The sequence below is a fragment of the Nesoenas mayeri genome, assembly GCF_963082525.1.
Source record: "Nesoenas mayeri genome assembly, chromosome: 9".
Taxonomy (NCBI): Eukaryota; Metazoa; Chordata; class Aves; order Columbiformes; family Columbidae; genus Nesoenas; species Nesoenas mayeri.
In genome coordinates this window covers 21,523,342-21,548,608 of record NC_137557.1, presented here as the reverse complement: position 1 = coordinate 21,548,608, position 25,267 = coordinate 21,523,342, and the positions used below count along the sequence as shown (strand labels likewise).

The 25,267-nt window shown below is 37.4% G+C and overlaps 1 protein-coding gene across 2 annotated transcripts in view; it reads left to right on the top strand.

Annotated features, from left to right (window-relative positions):
• PIK3CB (phosphatidylinositol-4,5-bisphosphate 3-kinase catalytic subunit beta) overlaps positions 1–22,294 on the top strand; it is a gene marked incomplete at both ends in the record, with an annotated part of 34,335 nt that extends 12,041 nt beyond the window's left edge. Inside the window, 13 exons of one of the 2 annotated variants that reach the window (XM_080349842.1) lie at positions 1,606–1,659; positions 3,612–3,800; positions 5,367–5,488; positions 7,562–7,705; positions 9,370–9,469; positions 11,851–12,029; positions 12,656–12,765; positions 13,085–13,163; positions 18,125–18,292; positions 18,766–18,889; positions 19,938–20,083; positions 21,598–21,730; positions 22,157–22,294. In XM_080349842.1, the coding sequence (XP_080205968.1) occupies positions 1,606–1,659; positions 3,612–3,800; positions 5,367–5,488; positions 7,562–7,705; positions 9,370–9,469; positions 11,851–12,029; positions 12,656–12,765; positions 13,085–13,163; positions 18,125–18,292; positions 18,766–18,889; positions 19,938–20,083; positions 21,598–21,730; positions 22,157–22,294 (1,686 nt within the window). The remainder of the gene's footprint in view (positions 1–1,605; positions 1,660–3,611; positions 3,801–5,366; positions 5,489–7,561; positions 7,706–9,369; positions 9,470–11,850; positions 12,030–12,655; positions 12,766–13,084; positions 13,164–18,124; positions 18,293–18,765; positions 18,890–19,937; positions 20,084–21,597; positions 21,731–22,156) is intronic. The other variant, XM_080349843.1, reaches the window with a different exon arrangement.
• Positions 22,295–25,267: the final 2,973 nt, after the last annotated feature.

Genomic DNA, 25,267 nt, shown 5'->3' with positions numbered 1-25,267 from the left:
TTTTCAAAGTCGGCTAAATGAGACTTGCCTGCTGTATGGCTGCTTCTAATTTTCCCAGTGTTGTTGTTTGTTTCTGCCAAGAAAATGCAGAATTGGATGCCAAGTTTTTATTTTAAGAAACATAATGTGCAAAAATAGATGGATCTTTTCAATCATAGCATCAATCTGCTTGCAGTGAACAGCTCTTTGGGGCTGAGTGAGCAAAAATACCTTGACAATTGATAAGAAAACTGTTATCCGATGCAGGAGCCATATATCGGGCTGGTTATCGATCGGTGCTTCTGACACACTGAGTGGCTCGTCATTCAGGTGAACACAGCTGGACTTGCAGAAACTTTCAAAGGTTGTTTGCAAACAGAGTAACTCTAAAGCGCACGAGGAGGCAAGCAGCAAACATGGAGTTAGGACATTGTGGTTTTGTTTATGCGTGCTTTTATGCAGTGTAGAAACAAGCTTTGTAGCCAAGTAGCAGATAATGCATCATAATAATAAGCATTTCATACAGGGAAAGAAATAAAACAAGCTAGTATGCCTTTTTAAAGGATTTTTAGCTGCTGAGTATTTATGCTCTGATTATGACAGTCTTTTGTTATTTCTCATGTTGCCTGAGTAAAGACAGCACAAGTCTTGCTACATCTGTGTCTGGGTTTGGTGTTACGTTCCCGGGTGATGGGAGAGGCAGAGCTCTGAGGGAAGGGAGGTGGTGTAGTTCCTTAGACTTCTTTCTTAATTGATATTTCATTTTATGAATTGTTCCTCAAAGCAGCAGCATCTGGCAGCTGAAGATACACCTACCTGACCAGCTCAGCTTAGGCAGTCACCATTCTAACATCTGTGTTGGTTGCACTGAGGGTGCAGAATAGAGTTTGTTTGCGTTTACATCTGTACTTTAACTACGCATTATGGTTTATTACATGAACTTCAAAAACCAAGTCGAATGTTCAGAAGGCCAAGAGAAAAACAACAAAAAGAAAGAGCAGCAGTAACTCAGAGCTAAACTTCTGGGGAAATGTTGCTTTGTTGTTAAGAAAAGTAGCAATCCTTGTTCCTGAAGGTTGCTTTATATTAACTGGCACTGAGAGCTCGTGGAAGGAATATTCACTGTATCATTAAATGAGTTTGCACTGGAAGCTGGTTGTTCATGATGTTACACAAGGGAAGATCCTAAATTTAGAGAACTGGAAGCGCTAACTGAGATCGTGTGGGCGATATGAGAGGATTGTTTGTGGATTCACACTGAAACAGAATGCTAGAAGTGTGGATCTGTGGGTAACAGGTCATGGAAGCAGTGCCCCCCAAAACAGCAGAAGTAGAGATGAGAAAGCAAAGGATGATTTAGAGTGGAGGACTTGGTTTACTGTGCTGAAAAATAAGGAGGAAACACAAACAGAAACAGAAAATGAGGTGCTGTAGGGAAGACCATTTAGCTTATGAGTGGGACACAGCATGGAAGTCCATGTTATACCACTGTATATACAAAACAACAGTATTGCGAGTATCCAAAAGATAGCAAAATTTCCTTATCTAATTAATTTCTGTGTTTATCCTTTCAATGCAGTCAGATTTGTTTTTAAATCTAATTTAATTAAAACCTTCTTTTTGCAGATACTTGAAAAGGCAGCTGAGATTGCAAGAAACAGTGACAATGCTGCAATGACGGTAAGCAGCTGCTAAAGACCATTTTAAAATTAATTTGCTGAGGTTTTGTGGTTTTTATCTTCTACATCAATCTAGAGATAAGTCAACTGCTTGGATAACGATAGTTCTGCTGGCTGTGTTTTCTTATGTAATTCACTTCGGTGAACTGCCATATAATTCAGGTATACATCCACTTTTTCTGATATATTTTTGGACTTCTTGGCTGTTTTTTGTCAGAAAGCATAATCGCTTCACATACTCTGGATTTGGAACACAGCTAAGATTCACATCACATCTAGATCTGGAATACGTTCCCAGGATGCATGAAATATGGCTGGAAAATGGCTCAGTTCTGTCAAGTATGATGATTTGCCTGGTTGTCAGATGTTTCCAAATAAGCTCTCTCAAAAATGGTCCTTGATGATGTTTCTTAAATAGGGTGATTATATCCTGCTTTTGAGAAACTGGATAGTTCTAACTTAAGGACAAATTTTGAAAAGATCACCAAAATCTGAAGGTGTTTTCTTCGTATTATATACAGAAATACAGAAAAATGCAGTATAAGATGGGGAAAGCACAGTTGGATCAACAGTAATAATATCTGCATTTTATATAAGAATAAAGCAGTTAATTGAAGAATGTGTTGGTTGCAATACCAAATGGCTAAAATGCTCAGGAAAAGTGAAAACTCAGTGCTGCTTTAGGTGCAAACAACTTAGTGTGCAAATAATTGTAAATCTTCAATAGCAGCAAGCCAGCTGGACAGAATTGTGACTTAGTTTGAAATATTCACATTTTCAGATACAAGAATCACCTTAATTTCAAGACTGTTTACTTATTTTGATACAGAATCAGAGTGTGCTTAGTTTACTAAACAAGCATTGCAATTCAACCAGCTTTTTAAAGTCTCCTAAAGAATTTATACTTAGGTGGTATTTTTACATGAAAATATTTACTTAAAACATTTCAGCATAATACAAGGCTCAGGCATTTATCATTCCTAGAAGGAGCTAAAGTTACATTCTCTGTGCAGCAGATGTATTTTTTGTCAGGTGGGAAGCCTGTGTAGGATGTTATTTCATGAGAGCTCTTTGTTTCTGCCATGAATCCTAATTGGTTTTACCTACCATTCTTTTCCTTTGTTGTTTTGTGTTTTTTTTATTTTCCATTCATGTAAAGACCTTTGACCTACCTCTTAAAATTATGTGGAAAATTCTTCAGCTTTGCGAAGATAAAGTTGTCTTTGGTATTTAAAATTTGCCATATTGTTTTTCAAAATATGTATTGAAAGTAACTTACTCCCTTCAGCTACTACTGCCTCCTTACCCAGAAGCAGCAGTTTCGTTTGTCACCCATTAATTTCTGGAATGCTCTTGCTGCTGCTATCACTGCTTTAATTTCTGCCCTTGCAGTTATTAACCGAGCCAGTGTGAAGACTCATTCATACAAGCTGATTTACGGCATCAATACCAATGTTAATGCTGCACAGATAAAATGGTGCAAAATGTCTGGAAATGACAAGTCTGGACTAGTAGACAAATACATGTTTATATACTTAGGAAATATACTTCCCTTTGGTTATTGTTAGAAAAGTATCTTTTGGCTTTTAATTAAAAATAATTTATATGGATATCTATTAAATTTACTTACTGGAAAAACAAAAGGAGAAAGTATATGCATCCTAAACAAAGTTCTCCATGTTAGAGTTGGAAAATGGAAATATTGCCATCTAGTGTCATTAAGTCTAAAGTTTTGTTACTTTTTCAGAAACTTCTGTATGCTGAATTTTGAATCATAGTGACAGTTCTTACAGCTTAAGAAATTTGAATCTGAAAGAAAGGCATAGTAGTCATTCCCCTGTGTTTCATGAGTTTTATCTGATGTTTTTCCTGGTGTAGGATTTCTAGTATTTGAGCTAAAATATAAGAATCATACTGAATATATCAAAACATTATAAATTTCTCGTTTTCTAGGGTCGAGGTGGTAAGAAGTTTTATATTGTACTAAAAGAAATAATGGAGAGAGATCCTTTATCTCAACTCTGTGAAAATGAAATGGATCTTATTTGGACTTTGCGATATGACTGTCGTGAAAATTTTCCACAATCGTTGCCAAAGCTGCTGCTCTCTTTAAAATGGAACAAACTTGAAGATGTTGCTCAGGTAAGGGAAAAGGCAATGACAGTGGAGAAAAATGCTGGAGTCAAATAATGAGTAGATAAGTTTTCTTTCCCAAGTATAAACATTTTAAAATGGTACTATTGTGTAAAGCAAAGTTCCTTGTGTACCTTCTGTGGCCTGGACACATACGCAGCAGCCCACCTTAAAAAAATCAAAACCCAAAATGCATTTCAGAGGTCCTCTGAATGAAGAGAAGAGCACAGCAATTATTTATACAGGCTAATTTTAAAATCTGGTGCTCAGCTTTGGTCTTAAATGGAAGGAATTTCATAGAATCACAGAAGTCAGTTAGGTTTGGAAGGGACCACTTGAGATCATCTAGTCCAAGCATCCATCTGGCTCAAGCATGATCAGCTGGAGCAGGGCTGTGTCCAGCTGGGTTTTGACTCTGGAGTCTCTCTGGGCAACGTGTTCCAGCATTTGACCATCTTCATAGTAAGAACTTATAGAATAAGGTTATTAAAAAAAGTTTAAGTTTGTAAATCAAGATCTGAAATAAGGCTTCTTATAAATATCATTAAACTGCTCAAAGGTTATAAAAATCCACATGTCAGACTGGGTAATTAAACCTCATTGAGGCAGACAGATGATTTTTTTCAAAGAGATACAATACCCACTAGTGGTAGAATAAACTTCCTGCTCATGGTGCTGACTATTGGACCACATAGAATCTCTTTGAAGTAGTTTTAAGTAATCAAGGACTTGAAGACTGAGGCTGTGATACAATATTACAGTTTCAGTAAAACTGTATAACTTGTATAGATGCGCAAGGTTATTTCCCTATACTGTAAAGAAGTTGGTCTAGCTGCCTTTTGCTGTATTTACCCCAACAAAATCCAACTATTGCGATGCTTTTTAGGAATAGGTGGATCCTTCATACAGGATAAATTATATGAGTTTGTTGGTTTTTTTGGTAGTCCAAAATAATACACTAATGTTTTCTGTAATTTTTTCCAGCACATAATTGTCTTCAGTTTGGGGATTTTATTTTTTTTTAATATCTAACCTGAATCACCCCTTCTGCAATTTAAGCTCATTACTACCCATAGTGCATATGGGAAAAGGTTCCATCAGTTGAGGTGGATAAATATTTTTGGTAAAGATCTGTATCATCAAAAACTTTCTTTGATTTCTTTTTTTTTTTTTATGAAAAACTTTAACCATTCCCAAAATGTTTCTATATTTATGAGAGCATTTATGGAACTTTATCTAAATGTTCTTGAAACTCTTTCTAAAACATATGTATCTGGGCTTACCTAATTTTTGTTTACTGTGCATTGTGTCTGTGTGTGCAGAAACAGATTTTTCAGACTAAATGAGACCTAGTGCTGAAAAATAAGCTTGAACATTTTAAAGGGTAAGAAATTTAATTAAAAGTGGGCCCATTTTTTCCCAGAATTCTTTCTCTCCTTTCTGTTCTCCCCCCACTTATGAGCAGTTTCTAGCTTCCTTCTGTTAACAGTGTGAATGTTTTATAGGCGGTTATACCCATCTGCTTTCTTAAATAGTTACTTTACTTGTAACCTAACCGTCTTCTTTTTAAAACAGCTTCAGGCTCTCCTTCAGATATGGCCCAAGCTGCTGCCTAGAGAAGCGTTAGAGCTCTTGGATTTCAATTATCCAGACCAGTACGTCAGAGAATATGCAGTGGGTTGTTTAAAGCAAATGAGGTGAGTATAGTGTATTACTTCACCATGCAAGGATTTCTGGGGTGAAAAACTGTATTCTCTTTGTTTACAGGGAAAAGAGAAAAGATTTAAACACATTGCCTGCCATCAATAGATGGCCAAATAAAGCAGTGTAATTTCTAGATAAGCACGTTGGCAGCCAAATAAAACCTTCTTATTCTGATATCTTGTATTCAATGATTATTATTTTCCATGTAGCTAAGAGAACCTTTGTCCCAAAGAGGGTTGTGTGTTCACCACTCTCTCGGACAAAGGGAGAGCAAGATAGCATGAGAACTTCTTAATAACAAAGGCAGAAAATAATACAGTAATCGAATACTATGAAAATAGCCATCCAGGCACCTCACACTCTGTCAGGTATTTGTGATGTTATTTAGAAGAAATGTAAGTTGTAGCATATAGTACAACAAACAAACAAACAAACAAACAACAACAACAAACCCAAAAATAGTTACTGTTTTATTTGTTCTTCACAGTAGCTTTTGCTTTCTGCAGTTCTTTCTTTCTCTCATGTAATTTTGCTCTTCACTGTAACCTAGGGCAAGATTTTATAACATTATCATTTGCAGCATTACTGCATATTTCCTGTCCTTGAATTCTAAATTCTCTGTGGTGAATAGCTTAATGATTTATTTTTTTAATGGTCAAGGCCAGATTTCTGGGATTAAAAAAAAAAAAAAAAGAAGGAATATTTTGACTTCTTTCAAATGCAAACAAGCAATTTAGCTGCTGGGCTATCCTAATAATACTGACTTGTTACATCTGGAATTATTTCCAGAATTCTTAGTTCTGGCTCTGAAACAAAAGTGTGTTCAGTTGGCTGTCAAAAATCAATTTTCAGCTTCTTTAAAAAGTCTGCTGAAGGCAGCTGGTAAAAACCGTAACCTAAAGGTGATTGTATTATCTGACATTAAAAAAGATAGGCAAAAATAAATACAACACAGCATAATTTAAGCTTTTCAGAGTAGGATGGAGAGAATGAAATAATTCAGTATGTGCATCTCTGAAATCTTCAAGGGACTGACAGAAGAATTTCTGCTCTTTTCCTTCCATCTTTGCAGAGAATTTGAATTCTGCAGGCCTTTTATAGGATAAAAGATACTCAAATGTAATTAGCCAAGGAACATTCACATTTGTTTTAGAGTAACATAATTGGTTTTTTGGGGGAGGGGAAATACAGGTTTTTATAAATAATTATTGGAATTATTTTTATTATGTCAATAATACTTGAAATAGTTCATTAGCATAGAGCTTTTCAAAGGTATATTTGTGAACTGTGGCTAAGTACTTAAATTTGCACTTACTTATTTGCACTTACTAATTTGGGCACTGTTTGGTTTCTTAAAGATTATGTGCTTTTTCCTTATCCTCTAAAAACCTTCAAGTTGTTGGTATGATTAAAACAAATGAACAAAAGCAAAAAAACCCTAAACCTAACAAGCACAAACCAAAATATTTTGGCTAAATGGATCACTTTGTAGGTGTATCTTAATAAATTAACACCTGTTAACTGACAGGTAGTAACTTTTAAAGACATGTTAATTGAATTGCATTGGCTGGAATGAATACTCTCCTCCTCGTTTGTAAGCTGAGTGACTTTGACGGTTATATGCAATTATTCCTTGCCTGTGCCCACTGCTGCTAACTTCTGGGTTATAGTGGTTCTTTATGTGGTTCCGAAGGTCCAGCTCCTCAGTCAGGGGGAGCCAATGTCCAGTCTGAAATAATTTGAAATAATTAATGTCCCGGATGCTTAACCTAGCACTCAGCCTCAGATCTCGGTCTTGTAAAAGCTCATGACAGAACACCAGGTTTTTGCTCTATGTGTTTGAGGGCCATACAATTCTGTTAGAGGTATAACTTACTGATGAGTTGATCAATCAAACAGTTGCATTAAGTTGTGTTTTATTGTCCTTCGTGCAACTGAAAAACTGGGGGACATTCTTGCTATTGAAACAAATCTGACCGTTGGATTTGCCATATGCATCTGAATTTCTGGAATATCATTGATCTAGTTACTCTGCTACTAACTTCTTTTTATGTATCTCATTCTAGTGATGAAGAGCTCTCTCAGTATCTTCTTCAACTTGTGCAAGTCCTGAAATATGAACCTTTTCTTGATTGTGCACTCTCCAGATTTCTATTAGAGAGAGCACTCGCTAACAGGAGAATAGGACAGATGTTGTTTTGGCATCTAAGGTAGGAGTTTTCCCTTATGTCTTTCTGAAGCTGCTGAACCTGTTTGGACTTTTAAATATGATTTCTTGAGAATTTTTCCAAATGAGCCGTTATTGTAATCTCCTACAAGTCTTTTTTGTTTCTTCACATTTGACATTTATAGATGAGAGCAAGCCTGTAATTAAAAATATATTATGGTGGTTTGTAATCTACTGTTTGATGAAAACTATTCCAAAATGCAGTCAGCTCTATCTGATAAGTTAGGCTTGTATATAAAGTTGTATTGTTTGTTTTGGCTGTGTGTGCAGTAAAGGTAAAATATTTATACCTCACAGTTGGAAAAAATTTCTATTATTGTTGAGAGTATTAACAGAAAACAAAAGCAGTTCTATGTGTTTTTGTTACTTTTGATGACCAGTTCTGTGAATGGCAGAAACCTTGCAGAATGTACTATAGGTTAGATTCACAGAATCACAGAATGTCAGGGATTGGAAGGGACCTTGAAAGATCATCTAGTCAAATCCCCTGCCGGAGCGGGAACACCTAGATGAGGTTACACAGGAAGGTGTCCAGGCGGGTTTGAATGTCTGCAGAGAAGGAGACTCCACAGCCCCCCTGGGCAGCCTGGGCCAGGCTCTGACACTCTCACTGAGAAGAAGTTTCTTTTCATATTTAAGTGGAACCTCTTGTGTTTCAGTTTGAAACCATTACCCCTTGTCCTGTCATTGGTTGTCACTGAGAAGAGCCTGGCTCCATCCTCCTGACAGTATTGAAAAATATCAATGAAGTTACCCCTCAGTCTCCTCCAAGCTAAAGAGCCCCAGCTCCCTCAGCCTTTCCTCACACGGGAGATGCTCCACTCCCTTCATCATCTTTGTTGCCCTGCCCTGGACTCTCTCCAGCAGTTCCCTGTCCTGCTGGAACTGAGGGGCCCACAACTGGACACAATATTCCAGATGTGGTCTCACCAGGGCAGAGTAGAGGGGCAGGAGGACCTCTCTGACCTACTGACCACCCCCCTTCTAATACACCCCAGATACCATTGGCCTTCTTGGCCACAAGGGCGCAGTGCTGGCTCATGGTCATCCTGCTGCCCACCAGGACCCCCAGGTCCCTTTCCCCTAAGCTGCTCTCTAACAGGTTGTTGCCTAACTTATACTGGAACCTGAGGTTTTTCCTGCCCAGATGCAAGACTGTACACCTGCAAGTACTAGATGAAAATGTTTTGGAGGATAATTTGCTCTGGTGTAAGATTCAGTGGTTTGTTTCAAAGTGTTCCCCCTCAGGCAAGTTTAGGCTTTTCACTTATGAGGATTTGAGAACACATGATTTATCATCAGCCCTGACTGTCAGTATCTTCCATGATTTATCAGTACTACTTTCACGAATAAAAGGGGTTCCTGAAAACAAATATACAGTTGCCACCTCTTAACATTACTGCCTCTAGAACAGTTCTAGATCTTGAAATGAGTGGCATGCGTTGAAAGCAGCCAGTCCTCATAGTCTTCAGCACATAAGTGTTCCGTTATTTCTTAAGAAATCTACCTTTTTATTTACATGACCATGAGGTGTTTTGGTGTTTGGTTTTTGTTTTGTTCTGTTTTGGTTTAAAATTTTATTTTAATGACTTGAAGATTGCTAATCTGTAAATGCTGTGGTCTGATGAGAAGCTTTTCTTCCTTTAGGTCAGAGGTTCACATACCTGCCGTTTCAGTACAGTTCGGTTTGATACTTGAAGCTTACTGCCGAGGAAGTGTTGCTCATATGAAAGTGCTTGCTAAACAGGTACAGACTTCCCTTCTCCTTGAATCTAGCTTCTCCTTGCTTGTAACTCAGATGCTTATTCCATTACTCCTATGTGGCATATTTGGTTACCTTGACAAAGCCTGCTTGTTCAGGAGTGGGGAAGAGAAGGAAGCCTTGGTGAAAGAGAGGAAGAAAAGGGCTGAATGGCTGCAGTGCTCCCTGGCACAGAAAGCAGGTAGCGCTGCAGGGCCGCAGAGTTTGGCAGCTGCTTTCGTGGTGTTCGACATGTGCGAGATACTTTCAGCAGTGTGCACGGATTTGGGATAGAACAGTAGATTATTAACTGAGGAAGGGTTTGTGTGCACTTAAAACTTGTGACATTTTTTCCCCAGTGAGGGTGGCTTGTTCAGTAGAAACTATTTCCTTTCTATCTAAACTTTATGTAGGTGAGTCCAGAACAGCAGCTTTCTGCAGCTTTGCTTTTGTTAAAAGATGATGCAGAAAACCCTGAAGTGGTAGTATAATGGTAGTACTCCCTGGAGACAGAGGTGTTGAAGCAACCAAACACTTGTTTTAGCATTAATATAGGTGTGCCATTTACCGAAAAAAAAAAAAAAAGAAAAAAAGAAAAAAGTGTGTGTGGGGGGTGTTTGCTTTTAAAATGTGAGAGCTTTTCTTTTAAATACACCAACAAGTGTATCAGCAGATCATTGAGATACTCTCAAATCATGTTTGAAGTCTCTAAAGCAGTTTCAGCAAGTTAATTTAGATTGCGACCATAGAAATCTTTGAAAAATGATCTCTCTCTGGAGCTAATGTATTTGCTGTATCAGGGCACAAAGCCTAACTCAGTAGGTACTTGTCTGATGAGTGTTATTTCTAACAGTTTTGCTGCTGTCTACCTTGAAACTGTGCTTTGAGAGGCACGTGGAACAGGAATGTACTGTTGTGCTCTTTATTACTGGAGTTCACAGGGCATTGAAAAGACTGTCTTTACATGAGTGCTTGTTAGTATTACCAAAATCATAAAAAGATTAGGTGATGAAATGCTTTAAGCAATAGACCTTAGGTCAGTAAAGTTTTTGAGCACTTCACAGGAAACAAATGTCAGTACAATCAAAGAAGGGGCAAAAAAAATCCCAACTGTGCAAACACGGAAGAAATTCAAAGTAGAAATACTTCAAAAAGTTCCTGTTTGTACAACACAGGTTCCATTTTGTTCCCTTGTTGCTGATATTTGTACAGCTCCTAGAATAGTGGATAAGCAGAGCACTTGGTTTTGACAGATGGCTGACCTGGCAGGTCTCCATTGCCTCAATTTTATAATCAAACTGCGTACAATTTCCACAGCATCCTGCCTGACAGGGCTCAGTCTGTCTGTAGAAATGGTAGGTTTTGACTCAGCACCTTTTAAGTTAGACTGAAGCTTCCTTGTATAGAAATCAACTTTTGTAGTTATTAAATTGGTGCATTTTGCTAGAGAATATGTGTATTACTGAGCATGTTAAGTGTAGCTAGTGTGAACAGAGCTGATTGTTGTATCAACTGTGCTATATTGAGTTAACAAGTTTAGATGTAGATGTAATGTAGAAATTGCATCGGTTGTATGTGCGATCTAGGTTTGTTACCAAAGGGCTTTTTTCTCTTAGTGTTATGTGCATTTACCTCACTAGTTTACCCGTTTTCTTAGAAATTATGTACCAGTAGAAAACTTTACAAAGGAAGAGGAGGAGGAAAAAGGGTTAAACCTGCCTGTAGTGATTGCAAATATTTGCCTTGCAGTTTTACACATTTTTAAGGTAACAGTATTGCTTAGATGAGATGGTGATTTTGAACACTTTGATTAGAGTATTTACCTTACGCTTAACTTGAGCAGGATTTTAATGAACAAACATTTAAGACTCTGCTCTTATGTATTTCCACATACATAGCTATGTATGTGGAAATTGTGTGCAAGTGGTCATATGGCAACTGAATGGGTACAATGAAGTATCTGCATCCATAGCTCATCTCAAGTAATGTTTGATTTTGTTAGAGATATGAAGCACTCAGTATTTCTGTTGACTTCAGTATGGGTAGAGGCACCTGTGTTATGTGCTTTGTTGAATTAGTGGATGAAAATTGTATTTTGAAGAAGAAATTTGTGTAAACTTTTCATACATTGCAATGCCTCATTCCTTTTCTTGGAAATTTTAACTTCTGCTTTAAAAAGTGACTCTCAGCTTAAGAGACTTGAATGACTTAGAAAAATGCTGTTCTAATGTGTTTTTTTGGGAATGCCACCTTAATTGCCATCTATTATTTTCATTTTTTAAAAGTTGCAGAATTATTCACTACTGTTTTGTTTTGAACCTGGATTTTACATTGTGTTACATGTAAAATCAGAGCAATAACTTTTAAAAATAAAATACCTCTTTCAGGTGGAAGCCCTTAACAAAATGAAGACTTTAAACAGTCTAATTAAGCTGAACGCCATGAAACAAAGCAAAGCAAAAGGAAAAGATGCAATGCATACATGTTTGAAACAAAATGCTTACAGAGAAGCGCTTTCTGACCTCCAGTCTCCTCTGAATCCTTCTGTTATACTTTCGGAACTACAGTAAGTTAAGAATGAGTGAATAAAATTTCACTGTAGCTTTTGCATGGAAACAGTAAAGCAGAAACATGTCTGTGTTTTAACTTCCTTTGTCTGTATTTTCAGCAGACATACTGTCACAGGGAGTTTTTTCTATAGACAGAGAAGGTCTGTTGAGAATCTTCCTGAGCTAAGTTAGAAAATTTTTGTAAACCACTGTGAAACTTAATGTTTTCTTAGTCAATGCATTACCATAGCTAAACACATTTAAATATAAGTCCAAAAGTTAATTAAACTGTTCCTATTTATAACAAAAGCACAAAACCCATTAAAACTTTAAGCAGCATTTAAATATAAAGTAAAATAATTTGTGAGATAGGATATAAAACTATTTTCTCTGCAAATGTGTTCGGTCAATTTAAACATTAGATATGCATATGCCAATCACAGTATCCAATACATGGCATCTATAACAGATATGTGTGTAACTTGGTAAGTGCTCACAGCATAGTAGCAGAATGAAAGCAGAGAGAACATTTAAGTATTTCCAAACCAGAAGGCTATGTGTGCTGTTGTGTTTTGAACAATGTTTAGACCTTTTCAGTTGAATTACTCTTACTTGACTAAAACTTTTGTTGTATTTTTTCTAGTGTTGAGAAGTGTAGATATATGGATTCTAAAATGAAGCCTTTATGGATAGTGTACAACAATAAAATGTTTGGAGGAGATCTTGTAGGGATCATCTTTAAAAATGGTGATGGTAAGAAGTGCTAAAATTTTCAATTTTTCCTTTTCCTTCTTCATTCTCACACTTGCACTGGAGCTCTGTTGCTCTGTATTGCCATAATATAAATGTTGTTTATTCTAACATCGATAAAGAAATTAAGCATCTTCTACTGACTGGGTTTCGAAGTATAGACATTATCAGTCATGATGATAAAATTATGGTTAATCCCACTTCAACCCTTAAACTTGATGAGTATTTTTAGACACCTTTTCCTGAAGGTCATATAAACATTAGAAAGTTTGCCTACAACACACTGAGAAACTGAAGTAGCTGTTTCAACCTCTCATTGTAGATCTTCGACAGGACATGTTGACACTCCAGATTTTGCGTTTGATGGACGTACTTTGGAAAGAAGCTGGTCTGGATCTCCGGTAAAGATCTCTTGAGGGCTAGTTTATTTGGACAGAGAGTCAACTTTTAGCAGTAAAGCTTTCCTGTTTTCTAAGTACCTTTCCCACTGTCCCGCTGTCTAAAGATCTATATCGCTAGCCAAAGGTTTCACTTGTCATAGCCAAGGTTACCTTAACTACTTAGATGGTTTCTCTTAGCAGTTCATTCCCTTGATGACCCACATTACAAAAGAATTTAGCCATTAAAAGAAATAATGGAAGTGTGAGTGAAGAAGTGAAACTTTGCAATTTTTGTTTATTATCAAGCAGAATATTTTTCCTTGTGCACCATATCTCATGTCATTTATCTAAGCCCACACAGATAAGTAAAATTATAAACTTGTTACTTATGCTGCTTATGGAAAGATTCTTTTGAGTGAAGTATAGGTTAATGTAGGAATGTGAATAATAAATTGCTTCTGGAAGTGTATGTTTGCAGCGAAGTGGCTGAGTGTGTGTTAAGTTGAACACTGAGGAAACTTTGGATAATTTACGTAATTATAAATAGACTGTGAGGAGACTGATCCAGTATTTAAGAGCAAGGACAACAGCTGGCAGCTGTGGAATCCCAGATGAGGCATTCTTTGGTTGCTGCCTTCCCAGAAGCTTAGTTTGTGGTTTCAGCCTGGGCCACACACTGTGCCTAGTGAACAGGAATAGTGATTAGGAGTTATCAAATATGCTTTTCCTGACTAAAGCATTTTTTAACCTGACAAAGGAAAACCAAAAAGTAGCTCTGATATCCAAGATTTTTCTTAAAAGTCTCAGAAGAAAAAAAAAAAAAAGAGGAAGTTCCTAGTGAGAATTGAAGTTCTAGAATTGGCCTCTTCTATTTATTTACCGAACTGGGAGCATCTTCCTTCCGTTCATCCCTCTCATAGTTATGATTATAAAACAAAATTCTGGGATTAAGGCAGGGTTACAATCCTAAGTCTATCAAAGGGACATTAGCTAGACAGTTGCCAAGGGAAGGCTCTGAAATGGCCTTAATTGAAAACAGAATTGGACAGAAACAGTACTCTGAATGCCTGGAGCATGAGGATGAAGCTAAGAGGGTAAGACCTTCTGATCTCCATGTTTGCATTCTACGCATCTCTCAAGAGGAGGAACTCCCAAAAACTATGAATTAGCAGCAGCAGTAATGGGTTCTGTTGCCTTGTTCATGAGTCAGGACTTGTTGGTTTGCTTCTTTTTGCTTGGATAAGAGCCATAGTGTCAGGAGAAAAAGTGGTGTCAAACAGAACTGCTTTCCTGAAAAATACTTCATACTGGAGTCCTTTCTTCTTGACCTGTATCGTCCTTTGAGGCTTTAGTTTCCCTGAAGTTGTGGCTTCTCTTTTTCCGTTTGTGGATGCTTGATGGATTTTGCACTCTTCAACTTTTTCCACTACAGAAAGTCCGATAATTCCATTCTGGTAGAAGCAGGGCTTTGCACCTCTTTCACCAGTGTAAGAGCAGAAGCACTTGCTATTTGCCTCTCTCTTCCAATTGATAATATGTTGCCACAAGCAAATTGTACAGCTTCTAAGAAATGTGGATCAAGTGGCAACCAATGTGCTGCCATCAAGGAGCTTGGGGTAGGAACAGTTTCTTTATAATTGCACTGCGATCCACAGTCAGTTATTCAGTAGTAATTTAAAATGAAATCTTAGCCCAGTCTGTGTCTAAAGCAAGCACGATATTCCTGATGGGATTATCAGCTCATGAGAGGAACATGAAATATGTGGGTTTGAGATCTCTAAAGCTGAAGAAGGAGAAAGGTTGGTTGATTTGTTTAACTGTCAACTAATTTGTCTCATGGGTAAACTGGCCTCTTTCACCCATGATGTGTTTTGTTGTCGAGGTTACTGTGTGTGCTTTCTGATGAAATACCACAACAAGGCCAGGGTCTGTATCAGAAAGAGAAATATGTGTAGGCGGGAGGATGCAGCAGTGTGCTGCAGTGGTCCTTCAGCCTGGCCTGGCACTGGATGGACTGTGAGTGCACAGCTGAATAAAACTTCACCTGTGAAGTGCATCTGCTTCTCAGTCCGGCCTCAACCATTACACAGCAAAGATGGTCACACCAGATGAACACTGCTCTGTCATTTAGAACCGTCTGGCTCAGAGTCAGTTTGCCTTGAACATCAGTCAGCCAAGTGCCAGAGAGAAGTGAGAAAACTGAAAAAGCATATGCTTTAGTTAATTCCCATACCTGCTCATTTCTAAGACAAACTTTTACCTGAAAATTGAGCAGGAAATAATTGGCCTAAGACTTTCTCAGTTCTCTCTGTAGTTTATCTCTAGTTATCTCTAAGCAATTATGGAACAAACTTAGTAAGTCAAATGCTATCTATATAAGGTTGCATCTGCAGAATGACAAAATGAGACTTTCAGAGTTACAAACCTACAAGTTATTTTGCTTTAAAAAATTCTACATCTGAAGTCTTATGTATGGGCATGCTCATAGTAGATGACATAACTTTCTATTATTTCTGTGAGGAATGTTTAAAAATTACAAACGCATGTCACAGCAGAGGAGCATAACACTTGTCTTCCCAAGCATGCTGTGGGCTCTGCAGTGTTGCATCTCTTAGGAGTGTAATGCTTGTATCAGAAAGTATTTCTGCTGCTTTATCTATATTACAGCATTGGAATTGTGTTAAGGGAGAAACTAATGATGTAACAGAGCAAGATAAAAACCTAAGCTTGAGAAGTTTGATCTATATCAAGTGACCTTTGCTGTGGTAAATTGTCATAAAAGTATTCGGTACTTGGTTACATTTTGGACAGATAGAGGGAGTTCTCGAAACTACTCTTTCATTTCACTGCCTGTTTATAGTGAGTTTTCATTTTCACCTCCCTTGATGTGTGTGAAGTCTGATGTTAAGCGCCTGAGTATGAATGAAATCAGAGTTCACAAACATACTGAAAAATGTATTTGTAAAAAGGCTAAAGAATGTCATTATTTTTAAACCACTGGACCCAAAGTCACAGAGGATGTGTTGATAAATTACTATAACTTGGTGTTGTATTTGGAAGGATACTGCCTTGGAGAATTAACCTTTTGAAATAAAAACCAGAATTAAATGGAGTGAAGAAGAAAATTTTCTGTCCTGCCCAGGATTGCTGTATTGATCTGTCTGTGGTCTTTACTGGCATTAAAAGCAGGGAGCATACATATCCTGCTGACAGATGTTGAAGTTAGAAAGACCAGGATGGGATGGAAAGGGCCCAGAGGATTTGTCCCTAACTTGACTCCTGTCAAACTGTCTCTCTGACAAGGATGTTTTTTCCTCCAGTTGTAAGCACAGAGTCCTCAAGGGGCTGAAGGCTTTCATCATTGCTTGCTTTTGAAGGGGAAGTTGTTGGATATGTGCCCAGTTAGGCTGCAAGGAAGGTGGGTTGAAATGCCGTGGAAGAAGGCCAGCGTGCACTTTAACCTGGCAATATTTGACTTACATTTGTCGTGTCGTGATAAGGATGGGCAGTGCTTCCTTGTATCATGAACGCTGCTGTTCAGTAATTACAGATACCCCGTCTGTTCATTGTGAGAACCCTCTTGGTCTAGAATTGAGGTTTTAACTGGGAAGTAGATTAGAATAGAAACGGGAAGAAGGTTCCAAATCTGCACTTCTTTTTTTGTTTTGAAGTTGAGTGTTCTCTAAATACCTCTTGAATCTGGTTTTCAGTTCACTTTGATGCCATTAGAGAAGAGTCTCCAACTCTATAGTTATTAATACTTGTGCCACTTGAGTTGTGTGTTATTACTGAGGTAGAGAAACTGCTCGGTTATCTAATAGCTGTTATGCCAAGGAGTTTCAACTGATTTCATCCAGAATTTTATTTTTCTTCCATGGCTTGGGATAATAGACTATGTCAGTTAAGAGATGGGCTTCTGCTTTGTACCAGTCAAACTTAGTATCTGTTTTATACATAAATACTGATGACAACTCCACCAGCAATGCTTTTTCTTTCTATATATACACACGTACACACACACAAGTATGTTAATATGTCCTGCAATTTTTTATACAGCTTTGTAAGTTAGTGACTGCTAGTCTGTACATTTTGTGTACTGCAGTTATGTTTGCATGGGCATCTGTTCTTTTATACATGGATCCACGACGAGAATTGAGACAATATTCCTGGCACAAGATGCCCAGCATGAGAACAGACATGTCCGTTTGTGGTGCAATGCCTTTGAAGAGTTTCCTTTATGTTTCCATAGCATAGGTTGAACTTCCATCTAAGTTGCCATTCCATTTAGCATTTCAAGCATTTGGAGTGAGGAAACATTCTGGAAAAATACACTTATCTATATAGGCACATCTGTCCTTGATTCATACCTTTAACTGTCGTATTTTAATGCAATGATAATGTCGTAGATATTTTTGCTAGGCATAGTATATGTATGCGCAGGTATATTCTTACACATCGGGCAGGTTAAAAAATGTATTCCTGTTTTTCATTAGGTTTCTATGCTTAAAATTAGTAAGAGTTGGAAAACATTATAGTATGTTTATATTTAAATTTATTCCTAGCATTGTAAGTTGAAATAGGAAGAATGAGGAAAAAGGATAAGATCCTCTTTTCCATGTAAACAAATAATGTAGTGTTGAATGAACATGAGAGGAACTCGCTTTAGCCAGCAAATTAACAAATGAAAACAAAGGGCTCCCTCTATGGTTTATCCTATAAAATTACAAGTAAATGTGTTCCCTGGTAAAAGGGAAAAATTAGGGTTGCTTATAATTTCTTTTTTAACATATATGTATGTAATAGGAAAAAATGTTTTAAATGTATTGCTGGTATTTTAACTTTGCAAGCAATATCTGTATGTTAATCTTCAAGAGTTTAATGTTCAAGTTAATGCTGAGTATTCAGCCTGCTCAAAATATTGATACACTAATGAAACTGTCTTACTATTTTTGGTTTGAACACGAATCTGTGTTTTGTTTCAGGATATTGCCGTATGGGTGTTTAGCAACTGGAGATCACTCTGGCCTTATTGAGGCTGTTTCTAGTTCAGAAACCATTGCTGACATTCAGTTAAATAGTAGCAACGTTGCTGCTGCTGCTGCCTTCAACAAGGATGCTCTCTTAAACTGGCTGAAGGAGTACAATTTAGGGTAATTTCTACAGTTATTTTCTCATCCATTGTGTAAGCTACAAAATTCCTGTAAGTTTCTATTTCAATGTTGAGGAATGTGTGGCTCTTCTGGCAGGTTTGTTGCTACTTACTTTTCTAGTGTGATGAATTCTGACTCAGATTCATGATCCTTTTGCAATTCAAACATCAATCCAGCTGAAATTCTGGGATTTGCAGCATTTTGACTGCATGTTGTCATACAAGATTTCGCAAAACAAACAAACGCAAGAAAACTACATGGGGCTCAAGTCTTGATGTTGTTGCCTTTCATAATATTTGCACTTCTGCTGTTCTCCATAGCTACTTTTTACAGTATTTTCTTTCAAATACATACGGTTTTACAACATCTTAATGAGCTTCTGGTTTAAACAAGCGAAAATCCTTTTTTGAGGTCAAGGTATGACATAAAATAGCAGTAGTATGCACTAACATTGTTTGTCTTTGTGCTTCTAGGGATGACTTGGATCGAGCCATTGAAGAATTTACTCTCTCTTGTGCTGGCTACTGTGTAGCTACTTATGTGTTAGGAATTGGTGACAGACACAGTGATAATATCATGGTCAGAAAAAATGGACAGGTAAAAATCTCTTCTGTGTATCTATTGTTCAAGAATTATCTTAAGAACCATTAATTTCTTTAATGCCTCAGTAAAACGAAATCCACGCATTGTTAGAACTGCTGTCTATGTTTAGTGAGAATTGATGAGAGCTTCAAAGAAAGGAAATGTAAGAAGAGTGAAAGGACTGACCAATGCTTGTTTAGTCAGCAATTCTGTATCAAGTGAGGCTGTTCTAGACAACTTTGGAACATCCAAAAGCCTGCTAATAGTTCCGATTCATTGAATAAAAGTAGTCTTAGAGTATCTTGCAAAAGACCTTCATTAAAAATACAGGAATTGCAGTTTTGAGTGGTATAGCTTTCCTGAAGTTAGTCTCTGCAGTCCCTCCTGCAGAAATTTTCTATCCGGAGCTCAGTACCAGCATAATACTGTGACCAGAAGTCTCAAAATCTAGAACCTTGGTAAACTCTTAGAATGTATTTTCCTGTTTAATTGCTACTTTCCACTGTAACTTGTCTGATTTTATTTACGTTATTCTGACTATAAAAGTAGCAAGGGTTATAAAAGTGAGAGTTTTACAGATATTTGCAATATTCTTTTAAGTTTTTACCTACTAGAAGAAAGCTGAAACGCCCTTATCTTTGATTCTAAAACAGGAGAACTGTCACAGATTCCTTGAGATTAATTTAAGTTCTACTAGCTTTGCTCCTGACTTTATGTAGGAAGCCCTTGGATATTATGATGTTGAGCCTCATGGGCTCATTGCTGGGCTCATTTCTCTATCTGATATTACCAACAAGGTGTTTATTGGCAGACACTAGAAGCTTAGATCTGAGATAATGTTTTGCACACTGATTTGTAGCAGTGGTCTCTTGTAACAGCGTGGATGTTCTTGCCGGTTTTAGTTTTAAAACATTTCAAGATTTATTTAAATACTTCCAAAGGGTTGAAACCATGGGCTATGGAGAATAGCGTTATGAGTTAACTGTTCTTGATACCAGCATTTTGTAGAGGTATAAGGGAAATATTTAACTGGAGAAATTAATTTTCACTTCTGCTTTTTTAGCTCTTTCATATAGATTTTGGGCATATTCTTGGAAACTTCAAGTCCAAGTTTGGAATTAAAAGGGAACGGGTACCTTTCATACTCACCTATGATTTCATTCACGTTATTCAACAAGGAAAAACAGGAAACATTGAGAAATTTGGTCGGTGAGTATTACTTCGATTTCTTAATTTGTAACTGAGATGATCTCTGGTGATAATTCCCAGCACACCAAGAACCTGTCTGGGTTTGGTTTGCTCACTTATATGAAGGTGCGCTAACATGCATTTACAATGTTATTTATTACTCTACCTAAGCTAGAGTATATATACACATTACTTCATACCTCAGAAACTACAGCTCTGCAATAGAAAGCTACACTACCTTTTTATCTTGGGCAGGAGATGGCAGATTCTTCTGGGCTCATCTTTTTACCTTCAGCAGCACTGGGCACTAGGGAGGGATTCCACAGACTGTTGTTCAAGTGAGATGAAGCACTAGACTTAGAAACAGGCTCCCTTCTGCCCTTCCTGTCTATCCATGTACACTTGGTGTGCTGACCAGTCCTGGCCTTAGATGCTCTGGCATCTACAGCCATCTGCTCAGAATCCAACACTGTTGCATGAGTCTTCCCATCTTGGGTTAGAGAACTATGGTGGAACATGAAAGCACATGACAAGGGAAAACTACCCTGTGTGATCCTGTGATCCTGCCTGTTGAGATAGATTTATTTATCATTCTCACCAATTGACAGAATGGGCATTCTGGATGTTTTCCTCTCACTTTGCTATCAGTTTTCACACGAAGAAATTTTTGGCAGGCATGATATTAAGTACCTGCATATGGCTTGACAAATCTGGCTTCTTCTGGTAGAAGCAGCTGTGCATATATTTGTAGTAATGGGTCTAGAAGAATGGAAAACACCTGCCAGTGAACATGACTCTCCTGGAGAGTGAGCAAATTAACCTGTAGCTCCATTTTTAAAACCATTAAGCAAAGACTGTTAAGTGACTGTGCTATTGCAAGAGCTGTGGAATATGGAATACTTTAAATAGCAGTAGGATTCAATTTTCTCTTGAAAAACGCCTCAGAAGAGATTTATTCTTTGAAGTATAAATTGTCATCTTAGTACAAAGTGGTCTTCCCATATTCCAGATTGAACACTGCACAGTGGCACATTTGGGAATGTTGAGCAAGTTGTCAAGTGTCTGCATGAAGGGTCGTTATGACAGATCTGACAGCTCAATTTGACCACATTTGCAGGAAGGAATTACTGTACAGACAGGCTGGATTGGCAGAGACTGCTACAGAGGTTCTGTTTTTCTACTGTAGGTCCACTATATAGGATCAGCAGGGCATTTCACCTACTAAATTCTCAGGAAGGTCAAACACTGGCATTACCTTTGGCATTTTTTGCTTTTTCTGAAGAATATGCTTTTTAAATTTTTTTTTAAAGCTTTTTGGTCTCTTGTACCAATGTTTTAAGGGCTTGTTGGAGAGACATGGAATATTTTTGTCAGAATGTATTGGAGGTTCTGTAGACATCTCTGTCCTTTCTGTTACTATGTTCCTAGGATATGTGTGTTAGGCCAATTTTTTTGAAATTGTTACATATATTCGTCAACAGTGTAAGTTCTCATGTGTTGTCTTCATTGCATGGGCATTGTGTTTGAACATGAAGGTTCCGCCAGTATTGTGAAGAAGCATACTTGATTCTGCGAAAACATGGAAACCTATTTATTACACTCTTTGCACTGATGTTAACTGCAGGGCTTCCAGAACTAACCTCTGTCAAGGACATCCAGTATCTCAAGGTAAAGTAAGATGTACAGCTCAGTGGGACTTAACATTTTTCCAGTATGTAAGTTTTGATTTCTAGATGAATACATTTTGTTTCCTATTTCTCTCAAGATTGCCACACAGTGAAAGGAAACTGTGAGTATACATTCTTCTCAGCCATTCTATAAGGAGCTCAGCATCCCTGCATCTTAAGTGTAGTCATTTCAGGGGTGTTTTCTGTCTTGGCTCTTGCACAAGCATAGACCTGTAAAGGTGAAAACTATTTGCTTAATTCTTTAGTTTTATCTTTAAACGCAGAAAATACTACTCATATACTGCTTAATGAATAATCAGTGAAAAAGTGTCAAAACAAACACAATGTGGTTTGTGTTGAAAGGTGAAGGAGGCTTTAACTGTGGTTTTTAAGATTCCTGACAGTACTTGTTTTCCTGTCTTCTTAGGACTCTCTCGCCTTAGGGAAGAGTGAAGAAGAAGCACTAAAGCAATTTAAGCAAAAGTTTGATGAAGCACTCCGGGAAAGTTGGACTACTAAAGTGAACTGGATGGCTCACACTGTTCGAAAAGATTACAGATCCTAGAAGATTCTTGCATTTGCACTAAGCTGAATGTTACCTTGATAAGTATTTCTAAAGGGGACCTGTAGCATGGACCAACAAAACTTACGTCAAACAAGAAAGAAAACAAAACAACAAAAAGAAATGTGCTGAAATAATTCCCGAGTCTTTTGCACTCTGCTTCTGAATGCTTGATTCCAAGACTGTCTCTACAAATAGTGAACATCCTGGATAATCAGTTCCTGCTGACTTTGCACGCTGAGAGCTACTAGGCATTTTTAAAAATTCTTTGGTACTTTATGGAGGTGTAAATATTTGGTTTTATACGTTGGGGTAATGTGCCCTAACATACTCAGGAGGTTTGAAGACCTCTGACAGAACTAGTGTTTGTTTAAAGTTGGGACTTGAAGAGGAAATTGTTTTTTTATATCCTAATCTGGCTAAAAATTACCATATTGTGTATATTTTTTGTAAGAACTCTGCCCTACTGGCACAGATGCATTAATTCTACTGTAAATAGCAACCACAGTATCATTGTATTACAGGAAGCTGCTTCATGTCTTATACTGCTGCCAAAAGAAGAGCAGGTATCCGTAAGATGGAGAGGGGTGAGAAATGGGGCAGGGAGATGGACCTTTGAAAATGATGCAGTGTCCAGATGTTCAGGGTTGCGCAATTTTGTTCCTCTGACACAACGCACACAGAAGCAGCCCTTCAGTAAGAGGAAAGTTATGCCAATTCCGAACACGTCTGAGAATCCCTTGCTGGTGGATGGTCTCCCATTGGGCTTCTGGGGCTTTGGTTTCAGCTCCTTAAGGGGCACATTTATTTCAGGTTCAGCAAGAAGCCTTACATTGAAATGCGTATCTTAGATTAGTTGTGCCATGCAAATGTACTGACTTATGTATGGAAAATTTTCATTAAATATACCACACATAGTGATTTTTAGAGCATATGTACCAAAACCCACAAATGTTTGGAAAAGCAAGTGTTTATGGGAAAAGATCATTCCATAAAACACCAATAAGAAGTCATTAATCTTTTCTTTCCATATTTATTAAAAGCTTGCAGTAATGTTGCTTTACCAAGATATATATGTCAAAGATGGTTGCTGAATAAACTGGATTTGTTTTAATTTATTTAGTGAGGTACCAGGCTTTTAGGTGCTTAAATGGAGAGCAAATTTGTTACGTGCAATAGGGAACTGCTGATAAAAGGTGTAACGTACTGTTTCTGAACATCAGCAAGATAGACTTTAACTACTGCTTGTTCTCCAAGGAACACTGGTGGCTCAATTCTTGTTGACATTTGAAAGAGAATTAAACTTATATATATTTACTTTTTGACTAAACAGTTGTTTTGCATAGAAATGTTGTTTTCTGTAGGAATTTAATTAAAGGTGGTTTTACTTTGTTGAGAGTGATGTATTATTTTTTGTTTTTGTTTGGGCGTTCTGTTGTTTCTTTTAAAGGTCAAGAACCTGTGTGGACGCAGAACAGCATTTTATGTTGTGGTTTGATTCTCTTGTCCTCACCATTCAGGCTAATCTTTATATCCGTAGCTAAAAAGGCAAGTCTCTTCCATGTTCCACCCCAGACGTCTGAGGCTTTCAACAAGTCATTCCAGTGGGTGCCTTAGATTCCCATCAACAAAATAGAGAAAGTAGCACTGATCTGCAGATGCATAAACACCTTCCTCAGTTACCACTGGGATACTGCACAGAGTAAAGATGGTTTGTAATGTGATTTTCTGGTTTTTGGATGTCACTTTAATGCAGGCTGCAAAAGTATTTGAGATAGGCAAGGTGATTTCCTTGCCATCTTCTTTAAAAGCGCTAGTACTCAGAGATGATTAGAAAATACTGCTTCTGCTCAGTATTTGTATTGGTATATAGCCCTTCAGTGGGATATGTTGTATTTGGTTGTCTTTACCTTCACTACATTTACTCTTTGCAATTTATTGTGTATTGTGTAAATGGTGTATTTCTGTGTTTGGCAGCAAAAGAAAAGAATACATTTTCCTCATGAAATTGAACTTGGTCTTCTGTTAGCTGAGAGGACAGCACATGTCACAAAAATGCTTTTCCAGGCTGACCTCTGGAGGTGAATCTTGTGTGAAGCTGTGTTTATAAGGTAACCCAGGTTAATTTTGGGATACCTTCATGTTAAGTTTTGAGAGGAGTATTGTTTGCTGAATTGTATTAGCAAATAGATAACCACTTTCCCAGGGTTTCTATCATTCATGCTACAGCTGGTGGCATACAGATTCTCATTCACAAAATCAGTAAGTACATAAATAAATAAATAAACCACTCTGTGAAAAGTTGGAGAGGCAGTCTGTCATCCCCATTTTGTCATCCAAGAGGAGAACAGTGGAATTTTGTCACATCAGTCCATTATTTCTGTACTTACCTCCTGAAGTAATGGTAGGTTAATTTGGGTTGAGTGGGATCATATTTTTTTCTTCTTCTGAACCATTATTTTAGACCATTTGCAGAATTCAGAAGTCATCAAATGGTCAGATTATAATACGTGAGTTTAAAGATTTTGTTCATAACAGTGAGTAAAAACGTAACCTTTTTAAATGTAGAAGCTTTGGAAAGGATATTATTTTATGCAACTGTAGAAACATAAGCTACAACTTTAGTATAAAACACCTGCGGTTCAGATGGTCTCATGTTAATTACTTTTCTCTAAGTCGACTTCTAATCTGGTCTACACATTTCCACTGGAAAAATTACTTAAACCAGCTCCGCTCCTCAAGACCTGCCTTGTATCTGACAGGGGAAAAGATATGCAGACTGCTTTAAGAACAACAACTGAAATAGGGTATGTATAGGATGTGTATATTGTATACATTTGTTCTGATGAGTTTTTTTTTTTTGCTTGCACGATTAGTTGATGGGTTTGTTTTCTTTACCTTGTATCATTTGATTTGTGACAAAAGGTGACAGCTGCAACTTTTACACTCTTGCTTAACCTGTATTTGATTTTCAAG